The sequence below is a fragment of the Carlito syrichta genome, unplaced genomic scaffold (genome assembly GCF_000164805.1).
Source record: "Carlito syrichta isolate Samal-C Ts95f unplaced genomic scaffold, Tarsius_syrichta-2.0.1 Scaffold158902, whole genome shotgun sequence".
NCBI lineage: Eukaryota > Metazoa > Chordata > Mammalia > Primates > Tarsiidae > Carlito > Carlito syrichta.
This window is the reverse complement of record NW_007102998.1, coordinates 226,098-242,805: the sequence shown is the minus strand read 5'-3', so window position 1 is coordinate 242,805 and position 16,708 is coordinate 226,098. Positions and strand designations below refer to the sequence as shown.

The 16,708-nt window shown below is 38.8% G+C and overlaps 1 protein-coding gene across 5 annotated transcripts in view; it reads right to left on the bottom strand.

The window, feature by feature from the left end:
* LEF1 (lymphoid enhancer binding factor 1) overlaps positions 1-16,708 on the bottom strand; it is a 121,826-nt gene that overhangs the window by 24,696 nt on the left and 80,422 nt on the right. For 3 of the 5 annotated variants that reach the window (XM_008051075.2, XM_008051074.2, XM_008051076.1), the window contains exons 4-7: positions 15,742-15,874; positions 8,144-8,234; positions 3,819-3,941; positions 2,504-2,666 (exon numbers count right to left, since the gene is read on the bottom strand). In XM_008051075.2, the coding sequence (XP_008049266.1) occupies positions 2,504-2,666; positions 3,819-3,941; positions 8,144-8,234; positions 15,742-15,874 (510 nt within the window). Of the gene's footprint in view, positions 1-2,503; positions 2,667-3,818; positions 3,942-6,368; positions 6,453-8,143; positions 8,235-15,741; positions 15,875-16,708 lie in introns of all 5 variants that reach the window. The other 2 variants (XM_008051073.1, XM_021709111.1) reach the window with 1 other exon arrangement.

The window sequence follows — 16,708 nt, the reverse complement described above, 5'->3', positions numbered from 1 at the left end:
TGGCTGATTTTTTGATTATTGTAGAGATGAGGTCTCGCTGCCCAGGCGGGTCTCGAACCCGCGGACTCAGGCAATCCACTCACCTCAGCCTCCCAAAGGCGCGGGATTACAGGCTGAGCCACCGAGCCCGGCTAAGTTTTTTTTTTTTAATCAAATTTCCTTATTAAAGTTTTCATAAAGTTGTGGGGGAAATGCCCATTTAATTTGAAGAAATTTATACACTTCCAAGATAAAACATTCTCATAGTAAATTTGTGATAAATGGACTTCCTTTAATAGGAAGTTCTGAAGAGAAAAAAGTTTATTTTAAATTAAGATTTGTGCTATTATTATTTACAATATGAATTTAAAATAAAGCCTTAATTAACGTAAAAAAATGACCATTTCTATTTTAGAGATACAGTAAAGATGAATAAAAATCAAAAGATAAAATGCTCTGGGATGGATTTAGGATCCAGTTTTAAGAACTCTAATCATCTAGTGTAAAACTTCATGATTTTGAAGCCAGGGACTTTAAAGAGCTAGCAAGGGCAGCCCTGCCAGAGGGGAGTTATGAAAGGATAGAAAACCTGATCTTAATCAAAGATCTCAGAGACCTATAAATAGAAACAGGTGTCTAAATCAAAGACAGAGCGAGATCTCAAATGAGAACCATCCTTTAGGACACATGCTCAGATCTGGGGATTGTTAAGGGAGCTGAGAAAGTAGCAATTGTTGGAAACGTGCATTAAAAATAGGAAGTATACCTTCATATCATATACCCACTTACTCTCTTGAACAAGAAAATAATTCCCACTGGAGGACCAGGAGGACTTTAACTCAAAAAGAAAAAATAAAATGCTAAGAGTTTTACACAAGCTGAAATAAAAACATCAACTCTTCTTTTTCTCTGATTTCTTCTTTTAACGAGTCAGGGAAAATGATCATCAGCTTTTAAGGCAGCTTTCTTCAAAGATGTTGGGAATCAGTCATCTGCTATGATCTGGCTTGGGAAATCATTGTAATTATTGTTATTAAGTGTTTAAGAATCCAAGGGGAGATAGGGCATTGTGCACAGGACACCACAAAAGCTATAATCTACCACCACACCCTACCCTTGAAACCCTGGTGACTTGCAGGTTGGAAATGGCTGCATTTTGAGGCTGTCCAATGGGAATTGAAAGCAAGGAGGCCAGTTTCCCTCCTGTTCATTTGGACTGGCAATTCTCCTCAATGTTTTTTGTTATGAATGCTCACATTTATTAGGTTTGGAACAAATGTGGTAAAAATTATCACCAAAAATAGCTAACACATGATCCTCTATTTTTCACAGAGGTTGTTAGGCCCTTTTAGCTGAATGTTCATTTGCAGATCATGAATATCTTGAGAGGTTGCAAAAACAAATACAGGGTCATAAATTAAGAAGCTACCACACACACAGGAAGAACATCAACAAATTAATATGAAGCATTCCTAAAATTATAGCAGTTATTACAGTGAAATGTCATTTGAATTTGAGAAATTCAAATTTTTTTCTACCACTCTTCAGAAACTAGTTCAATCCTGTGAAAAGTACTTGAGAGGACTGACTAGTGTTTTGACTAGTGGAGGGATAATGAATATGAGAGTGTCTATCCTAGTTGTAGCCCAGTGCCTGGTAGATAACAGATGCTCAGAAAAATATTATAGCATGAGTGAAAGAAGGAATGAGGAAAAGGGGGGCAATTCAGAAACCTGGCACATGTACGAAAATCAAGTGTGCGATCTTTCTAGATTTAAGAAGCAGAAAGTGATCTTTCTAGAATCAGGATGTCTTGGGATCATATACATTCTACCATTTAAAGTCTCAGTAGAACAGATCAATTTCTGTCTTGGATGGAGTGGCTACCTCTATTTGCAGGCTGGTCCTCACAGACCTTGCCGTGGCTTCCTAAAAGGGCTGAGCGCTCTCCTGCTTCAGAGGTCACCCACATGATGTTGACTGGCTACTCGTCACACAAGTCTCAGCTTAAACACAATCTGCTCAGAGGGACCTTCCCAAGTCCCTGTTTATCATTCTCACTGAGTCTTGCTCTTTGCATTCACAGTGTTTATCAGTTTATTACACATTCACTGAATAATTATTTGTCTAATACTTGTAACCTGTCACAAAACTTTAAGATCCTAAAAGGCGAGGACCACAGCTATCATGTTCAGCGATTATTACCTAATGCCCAGCATCATGCCTGGCACAAAAAGACACACAGTAAATATTTGTCTAAAGAATGATAATGGTAAAAACACTAATCGTCTATAGTAAGTTTCCTGTGTGCCAGGCACAGTCTAAGTTGTTTACAATGCGTTGTATCATTGAGTCCTCCCCCACAGACTACCGCCACATCTTGTGCCCTTTGTTACTTCCAGGAGAGCATGCTGGTTATACAAACGAATTCAATGACTACCTGATATATAATTAAATTTGGGCAGATTTTAATGAAGCAGTTCCATGGTTACCATAAACATTTATATACCACCCTACTACTTACCCTTCTGCCAAGAATCTGGTTGATAGCTGCACTTTCTTTTAAAGTACACTCAGCTACGACGTTCGCTCTCATTTCTTTCATGTATAACATAAAAGCATTCAGAGGCTTCTTAATGTGAGGTCTTTTTGGCTCCTGCTCCTTTCTCTGTTCATGCTGAGGCTTCCTAAAAAGTGGTTGTGGTGATGGTTAGGGAAGTCGGTGGAAGGAACGAGGAAGAGATGGGAGAAGAAGAGAGGCAGAGTACCTGTCCACATTACAGCACTCAGGGTGAAGACAACTCCCTCGCCCCCAGAACACCAGCTTGGAAGAGCAGCTCTCGATTCACTTTAGGAAACATTGAGATGCAAACAACCAAACCAACAGGGCCTCTTGTCTACTCAAGGACTCTTTGTGAATAAAATTCCTTTGGTTTGACAAAGTGTACCTGTAGCTATAGAAGTGTTTAATACAATTTGGAAATAGACATGGCATTGTGAAGATACTCTATCTAGGGCCCTGAGGATGAGTTCCTTGGTCACCCTCAGAAGAAGCTGAACATACAGTACAGGTAATCATTCCTCTTTCAGAATAGAGGTTCTTAGCTTTCTTTGGGGGGTGGGGTCAAGGGCTACTTGGAAAAGCTCATAGAACTTTAAGTCCTTTCCCCCAAACAAATGTATGTTGCCCTTGTATGCATTTGCGCAGGCTATATAAAACCATAAGGACTATTACATGCTGCCTGCCATGCCCCCATCCTCCCATCCACAAAGCCTAGATTAAGAAGCTTAATTACTAATGTCTTCGGGGTAAATTACTTCGGCCCTGCTCTAACAGTCCTAGACAACTTTGGCTCAACAGGGAATCCTGGGCTTTGTTTGCCCCTTCCCCTTAAATTCTGTGCTGTTGAAGCCTCAAGCCAGGGCAATTGCATTTCCAGAAAGAAGTGTATTAGACCCTCCAATCTGCTTCACTCAGGTACTAACAGTCCTCCCCAATAATCTGAACCAAACTAAAACTCAGTTGTAAATGGCTAAATAGCCCAAGATTCTTCAATGCCTATGTTCTGTAGATTCCTCCATGTTGGTGGGGTTCTCATGATCTTTTAAGGTCTGTGCTTGTTTCCAATCTCAGAATCAAGCTCAGCACAGTGAGAATGAAACTGCTTAATGTCCTCAGGGACAGAGTTTTCAAGGCAGAACTACACTGAATCTCATAACAATAGGGAGGGGTGAAGGATCAACAACAACAAAGAAGCAACAGTATATAAATCCTCATTATGTTAAGGCATTCAGAGATGAACCAAGGCAGTCACAGATGAGCCCAGGTGCATACTTACACGTGCATTAGGTCACTGTCAGTGTGGGGATGTTCCTGTTTGACCTGAGGTGTTACAATAGCTGGATGAGGGATGCCAGTTGTGTGGGGACCAGGAGGACCAGGAATCATATGATGGGAAAACCTAAAAGAACAAGAGAGAAGAAAACAGTATGTACTACTACTGGCTGTGGTAGCAAAAGCCAGATGGAATTTCAAAACAACCCACTAACTGCTAATGGCTAAGAGTGAAAACACATCTTTAAGCACAGGAGTATTAACTATAAATTAGAGTGGGCTGTAAATTGTTTTTTTGTTTATTTCTGTATTCAGGTGGAAATATTTATAATTATTCCTTGTAATTTTTCAAACTAATAGTAGTATCTGGCATTTTCCCTGGGAGGACTGTAGGCCACAGGATGAATAAAAAAAGTGAATCATTTTTCTTGCAAAACAATTTTTAAATAAGAATTTCAATATAAGTAATTATTGGAAATATAATACTTTATCAAGATTTAGTTTTTAAAAGCTGGTGGTGGTGGCTCATGCTTGTAATTCCAGCACTTTGGAAGACCGAGGTGGGAGGATTACCTGAGCAGGAGTTTGCGACCACCCTAGGCAACATAGTGAAACCTTATTTCTTAAAAAAAAAAAAAAAAAAAAAAATCCAAAAATTAGCTGGGTGTGCTGGCATGTCCCTGTAGTCCCAGCTACTCAGGAGGCTGAAGTGGAGGGATCACCTGAGCCCAGGAGGTCGAGGTTGTACTGAGCCATGCTGTGCCACAGCACTCCAGCCTGGGTAACAAAGTGAGACCCTGACTCAACAACAACAACAACAACAACAAAAAGACAGAAAGAAAAAGAGTTTTTTATGTGATTTTTAACTGAAAGCAAAAATCATATTAAAAAAGAAATTCTCTGCCTGCATTCCTAAGCAAACCATCACATTAAGAGTTTTCTTATATTGTTGGTTTTTTCATTACTATTAGGAGGTAACAATTGAGAAAAGGGACAGGAATCAATCCTCCATTTAATAAGAATTCTGTTAACACCATCCAAAATGATTATCTGTGCAGAAATAAAGTAATGTTTAAGAGATTTAGCCTTATGGAAAACTGGAAACAGAATTAAGGGGAAGGATTTAACAAAAAAGATGGAATACAGCCCTGCATCAGGGTAAAAACTATACTCATTAAAGGCTTTTCCCTAAATATATCTGTAGAGCATTAAAAAAAATCTTACAATATCTACCACAGGCCAATACAAAGGAAGGAAATTGCCATGCAAGAAAAATAAAATAAATAAAAACAGTACTCTCAACAAGCGCTTTAGATAAATTTGAATATGCTTTAGAAATTTTTACTTCTCAAATTGTTTTAAAGTAAACATTTAACTCAATAAGAACAACATTCTCAGGTCTTTCATCACAGCCTGTACAATTAATTCCTTCATCTGGGAAGGAACTCTGGTTGGAAACGTAGTATTTCAGAATCAAATTTTCAAATATCAAGGAAGCATGTTAAAAATACAAATATGTGACCAAATAATGATGCTTTGTGGAATGTACTGTTTGCAAAAATACATGATGCTGGTTATCTGCCTACGAAAAAATCTTGTCATCAGATAGTTGTTACAATGTTTAAAAGTGTAAAAGTATGTTTTAGGGGTGAAGGATATTAATTCCACCTCCTCCCACAGTCAGCTAGATTTACAATTTGCTGGAAAAATAGTGTTTTTTTAAAGCTGTAATTCACCATAGAAACTGTGAATTTCATACCCATATGAAAAACACATATTCACAACCAGTTAACAACCCACCAGTTTGACTTCCACCACCATAATGCTAACTCCCTTGAAAAAGCCACATTGGACACACAGATGATATACCCCAAATGTGTGTGTACATCAAGCACAGGGCACAGAGTCAACCTTTTCAGAAGCAAAAGCATCACACAGCGCAGCCTCACAGTGTGGCACGGCAGGCCTCCCGAGTTCCGCTGGCATGACCATGTCCACACAGGGCCTGATTCACACACTAGGACGCACACCCTGTATGGCCTTGCAGTCTGTCAGTGCTGTTCTGTCTCTTCTGACAGCCTTGGTCCAGGAAGGCTCTAGACTATCTGGGCGTTTTCACACACTGCCGCATCAAACTGATACAACTTTCCTCAAAGGAAACAAATTCTAAAACTCAGACCAAACCAGTTTTTATCTTCCTTCCCTTGCCCCGCCCCCTACATGTTTTGAATCAAACGAACTCTTCATGTAACGACCACTTTGGGACATTTCACAGCCCACAGTCAGAGAGCAGTCAATTCTTTTGGAGGCAATGCTTTCCAGGGGGGCCAAGTCCATACCCTGATGGGTGTGGCCAGTTCTGCTGGGGCACAGCGCAGGGCTCCTACCCAGGAATCTCTGGCACCTAGTGTGGGAGCCAGGCACACTGCACAGACAGACACGTGGCTGAGGTATGCACCCTCCTAGCCAACCGAGAGGCAAGCAGAGGCGCACAAGATGCAAGCACGAAAAGCGTTACTTGTCCTCAAGTGCCCCGGTTTCCACCTCCACCTACCTGGACATGGAAGTGTCGACTGACAGTGAGGATGGGTAGGGTTGCCTGAATCCACCCGTGATGGGATATACAGGCTGACCTTGCCTGAGGTCACAGAAGAAAGGAACCCATCAATGACAAAACACGAGTTACCAACCAGCAGTAAGAGATGGATGAGGGGAGAAGAGGGAGATATTCAGAGTCTTGTGGGAGCATTATAGACTACAGCATTTTTTCAGATGTGTAACTGTTTCCTTCCTTACCCTCCACCCAATCAGAGCATCATTTGCCTTGAAGGAAATTTCCCTCTCTCAACTTTGAAACACACCAGTCCACAAATTACTTGTCCTTTATCCCTTCCCCTCTCCCAACCCCACTAATGCTTTGAAGAAAGAAGGCATTTAATAAATGCTTATTGACTATAACAGAATCCTGAGAATGATACAATACTCCTTTTGAAGAAGTATCTTGGTGAATTCTTCAGCAGAATCTTTGAGAATTTCAGGGAAGGGAAGAAAGGAGAAAGCACAATTTTATACTTATATAAAAATGAATAAACATTCTTAAAACACTGCATCTTTCCCCCATACGCATATGTTAGCATCAAAAAATAAAAAACAATTCATCAGAATTATTCTCTCCACCCTGAGAAGTCCATTTTTCCTTCTTTTTTTTCCACACCTCTCATTTCTCATGTATACAGTCTTCCTTTCCAGCGGCCAGTGGTGCAACTCGGCAAAGGATTATTGCCCCTAACTAGCTAAATTCAGACAGGATAATGATCTAGGTCTGAAAGTGTATGAATAATCAATTAAATTCAAACAGTTACTGATTAAGAGAATGAGAGCGAGAGTGAGCGAGAGAGAGAGAGAGAGAGAGAGAGAGAGAGAGAGAGAGAGAGAGAGAACAAACCTGCTGGACTATCCATGGCAGGATAGCCCTTCCTAGTTGAAGAAGAATAATGTGTGGATGCCCAGGCAGGGAAATGGGGAACAATGACATGAGGGCTGTGAAAATAGAGACCCATGTGGAGAAAGGAGGGAAATATTTGCTAGAAGGGAATTATTTCCATGAAGTGAGAAGTGGGGAGGGGAAGAACGGAGAGAGGATGAAGTGGGAGAAGGAAAAGTTGTGTCCTAATCACAAAATGATAAAAGTAGGCTATACTATGTAAAGTTATTCTTTCTTCCCCAAATATATTTCCTTTATCTTCATAATTTAAAAGATCTTGAAGGCAACCATAAGGACAACAAAATAAGAACATTAGCATTTAGAGTCTGAAAAAAGAAAGTCCCCAAATAAGATTTTTGCTACTCAGAACTCAAATTAGATGCTTACTTTATTCAAATTCAAAAGATGTTTTTATATTGTTGCATTTCTCTCTAGTTATTCACCTCACTTAAAAGCAGAGGTAGATATTCAACGTGTTTAAGTTCATGTTTCAAAAATATAAGTTATTTTTTTAAAAAAACCTAGAAAAGAAAAACCACACTGAGCACTAACTTTGTACAGGCATAGCAAATGCCCAAAGCCACAAATTGAATCCATAAAACTATAAGCTTCAAAGCAAATGCCATACAGCCATTTTCTACACATATTAGCAAACAGATTCAATCCATTTCAAAGTCTGTATGTTTTTTAAACTTTTAAATTGAAATGAATAAAGTTAGCACCTTGCTTGTTGATGTAAAATTTCTTCAACTCCACAAGTGTTACCATTCATAAAGCTAATTTCCATGCATGGAAAGTAGAAGAACATGTGTTCAAATGTTGGAAGGCTGCAGGAAGGATCTTACCAGCCAAGAGGTGGGGTAATCTGCCCAACACCACCCGGAGACAGGGGATAAAAGGTAGGGATATCAGGAGCCGGAGGATGTCTGGACATGCCTGTTAGAAAGAACAGAGATGCATTATTTTCAGATTCATTGAATGTTTGATCAGAAGAGTAATAGAAAAGCAATAAAGTGATTTATGGCATGAGTACCTGAGGTTTAGAATGACACAATATTCACTGGATCCAATGAACAGAAGTCAATTTGTTAGCTTTTCTCAAGATTTCAGCATCTGGGAAAACTGGATCTTCAGGTAGTACATCTTGAGGAGCTCCTCAAGGAGTAAACATGTTGCCAAAATAGACTTCTAAATTATTTATTTTGCCCTCATTATTTTACTTTGGTTAAGAAAATAGTAGACAACTGTTTTTCTGTGGAATGAAAATTATCTTGTATAAAATGAAAAATGACAGCTGTTCACAAGTAGATGGCTTGCCATGGTGCTCAAGGATTAGATAAATTGCCACTTTCATATTTTCATTGGTTCCCTTATGGACACATAGATTTGGGAAATGTGATACCTCAGAGGATCACAGATTAATTAGGAATCATCTTCAGTCCCATAATGGTTACACTTGATATGATTCATTTGGTCTCTGTCTGCCACTTCAGCTCCAACTAAGCTCTTCATCAAGTTGAGTCCTCTGGGCTCCAAGGTCAAGCTGTTCTGGATTAGTTGAATTCCACAGAAAATGAGAGTGCCACCAAATTGTTTCTCAAGCTCAGACTCCCTGGAGTACCCTGCCCTATAACTGTGAAAACCACCTAAAGATTATACCTAATCCTAGTCCCAAATGACATTCCTTTGTTTATACCTCACTCTAGGTACAGAAGGAAAAAAAAAAAAAAGACAAGACAAATGCATAAAATGTAAAATATAAAAGCTCAAACTTAATGTATTTGGGAGAAAGTGATTCTGAATAGAAGAGTCACAAACGTTCCTTCACATAACTATACTTGTGGCTTTAAAAGACCATCTCCATACATAAGCACACATTCCAAGGTTTAACACCCATTCTGCAGTGATTGCAAACACATTGGCTAATATGTAGAATTAGGTGAACATATAGAAGATGCTCGTTAAATATTCTGCTTTTTTTAAAAACCATTTTAAGTGCCTATAAATTTCATTTGGATCTTAAAAGATAGAGAAGGCCTTGAAACTGGGAATGACTTAAGAAGTGCTGTCTTTAAAGTTGATATTACTTTGACTTTTAAGTTATAAAAAACAGCTTCCCAATTTGCACAGAAAAGTAGGTGAGGAGAAAGGTCTTTAATTTCTCAACAGAGACGTTACATGAAACCATCATGTTTTGCTGTTTTTAAAACAATAGTCTCAAATCTCCTTAGTAAGGAAAATTGCTTTTGCTTAGAAATACTGATTATTTTGGTTACGGAGTTAACTTTTTTACCCTAGGATTTTATTCTTGGGTCTGGAAAGGTTCTAGTGACAGAAGTGACCCTGCAGGAGTCTGCAATGGTGATTCTGAATGAATCAGAATCATTGGGAAGTTTTTTCAACTTGCCCCTCCCTAACACTGAGATCCAGATATCTCCCAAATCTGCAGGGTAACAGCTTATTTGAGGGGGGATGGGATGTTGGGGGAGGACCCAAAAGCAATATAACCAGAACAACTCTGAAGAACATTAGAAACTTGAATGAAAGGAAATGTGAATGCTTTATTAGATTAATTTGAAAATCACAGTTAGGGGTCAGAGGCTTTCTGAACTATCTGCTTTAATCCCTTTATTTTGCAGATGTGTAAATTAAGGTCTAGAGGAGTTAAGCGACTGTTCAGGCATCTGTTGGGGTTACATATAAAATATGTTCTGTCCTGAGCCTTGTTCACTGGGACACAGAGAGGTAACTTGATTGTAATCACGTCTTTAAGCTTAAAACTCTTGCTCTCCACACTAGCCCGTGTTCTAAGTACACACAGCAGAAATGATTCTGTGCAGAAGTGATTCAACAGAACAAAAGACACAAACTAGCTGGACTGTGTTTATCTGCTAGAAGGACGGAAGGAAGGACTATTTACTTAGCACCTGCAACATGCCAGGTCTGGTGCTAGGTATTTATTTAATTTGACTGTGCCTATTAAAATTCTACTTATCTTTCAATGCCCCTCTTCCAAGACTTTTCCTCTTTTTTTTTTCTTTTTTTTTGAGTTGGAGTCTCACTCTGTCACCCATACTGTAGTGCAGTGGCCGCTCCCGGCCACCGCAGCCTCAACCTGCTGGGCTCCGGCAATCCTTCCGCCTCAGCCTTCCGAGTAGCTGGAACTACAGGCACGCACTACCACACCCGGCTAATTTTTTGATTTACTGTAGAGAGGAGGTCTCGCCAAGTTGCCCAGGCGGGTCTCGAACCCGCGGTCTCAGGCAATTCACTCACCTCGGCCTCCCAAAGGCACGGGATTACAGGCTGAGCCACCGAGCCCGGCGACTTTTCCTCTCTTATAGCTCTGAGAAATCTTTGAATCTACAACGTTTATGTGTTGTTTTATTTATGATTATGATTATGATTATTATTTGGGTCAGAGTCTCACTCTGTCACCCAAGACTGGAGTGTAATGGTGCTATCATAGTTCACAGCAGCCTCGACCTCCTGTGCTTGGTTGATCCTTTCACCTCAGTGTTCTGAGTAGCTGGGACTACAGATACTCATTATCGTGTCCGGCTAATTTTTTTATTTTGTTTTTTGTTTTGTTTTGTTTTGACTCCTCCTCCACCCCTCAGAAAGATGAGGTATCACTATGTTGTCCAGGCTAGTCTGGAACTCCTGGGCTCAGGTGATCCTCCTGCCTTGGCCTCCCAAAGTACTGGGATTACAGGCATCAGCTACTGCACCCAGCCTATTTGTACTTTTAATATGGTACTTGGGCTGTTCTTCATTTTGTTGTATAATTAGTTTGTGCAAATGATTTCCTGTATGAGTTTATATACTGCTTGGAAAAAAAGACCACACTTTACCAAATTATGTATCAAACTATACTTGTCTGCAGAGGAGGTTCTCAGTTAATATTTCTTGAACAAACAAGCAAGCAAAATAAAAAGTGTTAAAAATGGACCCAATTCTCTATGCTGGATCAACAGTATCAACCATTTGGCATGTGCATGCAAATACCTGACGTGGCTTAGGTCATTATGTGAACAGAAAGTGGATCTGTGTTTTCTAAATCGTCCTATTTCCAAATATTCTCAGAAGTGTATTACTCTCCACCAACTGCCATGATACTGAAGACACCATTTCTTATCACTGTGGTGCACTGAAGTGCAATGATACAGATCATAGCTCACAGCACCCTCGAACACCTTGGCACAGGCAATCCTCCTGCCTCAGCCTCCTGAGTAGCTGGGATTACAGGTGCGAGTCACCATGCCCAGCCTATTTCACATCACTTGTTCAACTGGTATTTATCAAACACCTAAATATGTGCTGGAGGATATACTCAGCAAAGCGTTAAAGATTTCAAAACTAGCCGGGCTCAGTGGCTCAGCCTGTAATCCCGCGCCTTTGGGAGGCTGAGGTGAGTGGATTGCCTGAGCCCGCGGGTTTGAGACCCGCCTGGGCAGCGAGACCTCATCTCTACAATAAATCAAAAAATCAGCCGGGCGTGGTAGCGCACGCCTGTAGTTCCAGCTACTTGGAAGGCTGAGGCAGAAGGATCACCGGAGCCCAGCGGGTCGAGGCTGTGGTGGCCGGGAGCGGCCACTGCACTCCAGTCTGGGCGACAGAGTGAGACTCCCAACTCAAAAAAAAAAAAAGGATTTCAAAACTTTTGTAAGTAACTTCTGTAAATATAGATAAAATAATTCTGGAGTCAAGCTATATGGAGATGCCATTCACTAGCAACGTATTCTTAAGGAAGCTCTTTAATTGCTACTGCTTTATAAAATCAGAATAGTAACAGAATAGGGTTGTTGTGAAAAATAAATGTATTAATATATGTACAACAGAAAAGTGCCTGGTAAAAAGTATAAGTGTTCTATGAGTGTTTGTTGTTATTTATAAGAATAAAATGGATAATACAAAGATAGAAACAGGTATATAAACCTAGTATTTCTTAAAAGCTCTTTCCTTTTAATGTTTTTACCAGATTGATAATGAATGGAAAATAATAACTGATATTAACTTTTAACTTCCTTTCCCTTTCTTTCTCTCTCTCTCTCTCTCTCTCTCTCTCTCTAAGAGGTGAAAATAAATGTGCTCCCTAATAGGAAATTAACTTGAAGCTATTTTTCCACAAATGAGAGCACAGTGTCATCATGCTCTGACCAGTGGAGCTATATGATATACCCCAAAAGGCAAGAAAGAAAAAGAGTAACACTTTTTATTTGACTTGTCTGTTCAATTATTCAGAAATATTAACTGAGAAATACTTACAATATATATATAAATAAAACATATTTACTGAATGTTTCTAACTAGGCTTAGAGTCTGAACATGATACTTCTTGGGGTTTTTGGTGGAGTGGGGGTAAAGCTCACAAGCCTACTAGGAACTTTGAAATCAGTCACTCTAGCCCCAAAATGCAGGAGAGAAAAATGGTAAAAGTAAGAGATCTAGTGAGTTTATTTTTTCTTTTGGCAATGAAAGTGCCCAAATAGAATTACATAAACTCAATATTATGTAAATGAGTGCTTTAAAACCAGAGTTTACATACCTCCAGAAATACATGATGGTAAGGAACATGAAGCCCAGGGCCAACATGTCATTAAAAACAGTATCTTTATATTAAAACAAGCACAACTAGTGAATAAAATAGACTACAAGAATCACAACAATTTTTAGAACAAAAAAAAAAAAGACAAAAGAAACTACAAGCCAACAACTTTTGGTCACGTCCACTAGATCTTTCTCTGTGATTCTGGAGAGTTAAAAAAAAAGTTTGAGAAACAATGATATAAATTACAATTAGGCAAAACAAGGTAGAGATGGAAACAGAAGAGAAAATATAAATGTAATTGATAGCCAGTTATAAACTTCTCTTTTTAACACAGAGCTTTCCTTGAATTCTTGTGAGAGAAAACTACTGAATCAAGGTCTATTATTCTTCTAAATAAATTAATGTTTCTTTTTTTTGTTTGTTTTTGAGTCAGAGTCTCATTCTGTCACCCAGATTGGAGTGCCATGGCACACTCACAGCCACCGCAGCCTCAACCTGCTGGGCTCCGGCGATCCTTCTGCCTCAGCATTCCAAGTAGCAGGAACTACAGGTGCATGCTACCACACCTGGCTAATTTCTGACTTATTGTAAAGATAAGGTGGCCAAGTTGCCCAGGCTGGTCTCGAACCCTCAGGCTCAGGCAATCCACTCACCTTGGCCTCCCAAAGTGCTGGGATTACAGGCTGAGCCACCAAGTTAATGTTTCTAAGTATTACAAACAAAAGATACAGTAAGCACTAATTAATTGTTAAACAAATAAATCATTAAAAACAAAATAAAAAAACTTGGCTGGTTTCTTTCTGCTGTTTGAGGCTTTTATATCTGTTTAATTGTTATCCACATCCTCATGGTTCCCAGATGTGTATGTCCAGGTCAGATTCTTGTTGAAGATTGTGACCCACACATTCAAATTGCCTACATATCTGGATATCTCAAAGATACACCAAATGCACCATGGATATCTCAAAGATACACCAAATGCACCATGACCAAGATCATATTGTTGGTCTTTCCTCTCACATTCAGCCTTTTCCTAAGACGCCTAGCTTAATTCCCTTTCTATATAAGGCAGGACCCCAAAAAACCTGGAATTATTTTTTGAAGGGTGGGCCCCTTGTAGTACAGGCTTTCCCTACTAGGTTAGTGTTCTAGGAACCCATCGGCATCAACGTATCAGTTAGCATTGTTGTAAGAGGCTGCGTTCAGCTTCAGTGAATTTTTCTTTGGAGATTTCTTTCAACGTATTTGCCCATTTCATGATGGGTGATTGACAAGCACACCTGCCTACACTGTACTGAGAGTTCAGCAGTTTTTTACCAAACATAGCATGACTCCCATGCCCCACCCTCCCTATTCACCCCATCTTGCCCCAAACAACTTTTCTTTTTGTTTCCCTGAATTTAAAAAATCCTCAATGGGAAATGTTTTGCTAATGTGGAAGAGGTGAAACAAAAAACGGCAGAAGCACTAAAAGGCATCAAAATTGATGAGCTCAAAAAACTGTTCTGAGCAATGGAAAAGCATTTTGGTAGGTATATCATATCCAATGGAGAGTACTTGGACTGTGACTGAAGCTTAAACATTTAAGAATAAATACATAATTTCTTTATAAATAAATTCTGAATTTGGGGGGGGAAGGTCCCCCTCGTATAGCCATAGATTTGCCTTTTTTATGTTTCTTATTCTTTGGAGATGCTTGACAAAAGAAGCAGGGTAAAGGAAGAAATGGGAATGGGGAGTAAAACAGGCAAATCTGGAAATGTCTGCAGAAGTGATTCTGACCTTCTCTATGTAAAGGTTCTTGGGTTCTACTCAAGTGCAGTGCAACAGTAACTAAATCTTCAAGTAAGTGTTCTATTTTAACAATGGAGGGAATTGGAAGTGTTGAGTATTTAACCTAGAGGTGCTCATGGCAATGGAAAGAACACCTAGCCTCTGAACACTACTCTTTTTTACACAGTCATTAAATGTGTTGTTCTTTATAGGTCAAAGATAAGACTGAACAAAAGGGTAAGATGCAGGCAGTAGCAAATCTTACTCCTTTACACACTGTCTGCCTCCACGTGGTTTTATAAAATCTTTTATTTGAAATGTTGAAGTCCAAGTGTATATGTGCATGTAAAGAACCACAAGTCATGCCAGAAAAAAAAAAAAAAAATCCAGCCTCATGATTGGTCCTGAACAGATGAGACCAGAAGCCCTGGAGGGCACCAGTACTCTTTGTCCCTCCCAATCCATACTTGTTCACAACTGGCAGAAGGTGGCCCATTTGAATCTTTCAGACTTCTTATGTACTTTTTGGTAAATGAAGTAGAAGCAAATATTAATGTACAGGAGCAAACTAAGCTTCATAATCTTTTGACTTTAAATAGGTTTTTTTTTTACTTTAATTATGATTTATATTATCTAAGCTAGTGCTAGTAAGAAACAAATAGAGAATAAACACAATAGGAATAAAACTGAATCACCAAAAGAAATCACAAGAGGCTTTTGAATAATATGTAAAGTAAAAATCTTCTATTTCTCCTTTCCTAGTTTTTAAAAAGTACAATCATCAACACCTTGTCCATGCTGAAATATGTATTCTACAGAACATTACATTTTTGGCATATTTGCATAACATATTGGTTAATATTGTAGATGGCAGATTTTCAGAGCTGTCATTTGGAAAATTACCCTACTGTGCTTTTCTTCTGCTTTTTAATTCCCCAAAATAAAAGAAATAACAACAAATTCTTGTGGGAGCTGCCATCAAATGAATTACTCTTTCTCCTACATATGTGTTTTGAGCCACCCAGTGACATAGAGCAATGGCAACTGGCGGACTACTCGGATTGATAGAGCTTGATTCCCCATTTAGCAAAAGATGCCTGGGAAGGCAGGAGCTCTCACCTTGTTTGGAGTTGACATCTGATGGGATGTGTGATGGGTGTGATCCTGGAGAAAAGTGCTCGTCACTGTAAGTGATGAGGGGGGTAAGAGGATGGACCGCATGGGATGGCTGCACCACGGGCACTTTATTAGACTGCAAAGTAACCATAGGGTCAACAGTTAATAATGGACGCCCAGTTCTTGAGCCCTCTCCCAAAGGAAAAAAAAAAAAAATCACACAACAGCAGTAACCAGTTACCAGCATAACCCAAGAATCATCTTCAGACCTGAACAAATGACGTCGTCTCATTTAGATCTTCAAAAGTTAGCCATGATACATACCCAAGTTCATGAATATTTCACTAAGAGACTATCAGTTATTTTACCAGTGTCCCTTTAGAGATTTAGGTTGATCATTATTACTCCATATGACATGAATCTCTGCACACACATATTCATACTCCTTTTAAAATTATATCAGGTTAAGTTCAATAAAGAGTTACTGGGGCAAAATTTATTAATGTTTTATAAGCTTTTAATTCATTATATATATCTGGCACAAAAAAGACACTCAATAAAAATTGTTTAATTAACTAATAAATGAAAAAATATTGTCAATTTGAAGGGCAAATTATTAAACAACCCAATAAGCATAAATCTGATGCACTGATATCCCCTTGGTTTGTAGAATTCATAATTCTAAAGTTGTATATCCTTAAGAATCATGCCACATCATTTTTTTATGTTTTATAACTCTGTCAATCAAACATGAGTATTCATTATGCTTTAGCCCCTACTCAATTTATTTTTTGCTTCTCTAGTTTCCAGAAATATCAACTGATAAAAGGAAATTTCCAAACTTGAATATAACTGCATAATATGAAATAATTCTTTTAAGAACATTTTAAATTAGCATTTTATATTTTAACATACTATATATTTTATACTTGCTTACAATCACATTTTATTTTTAATTTGGAGGTCCAAA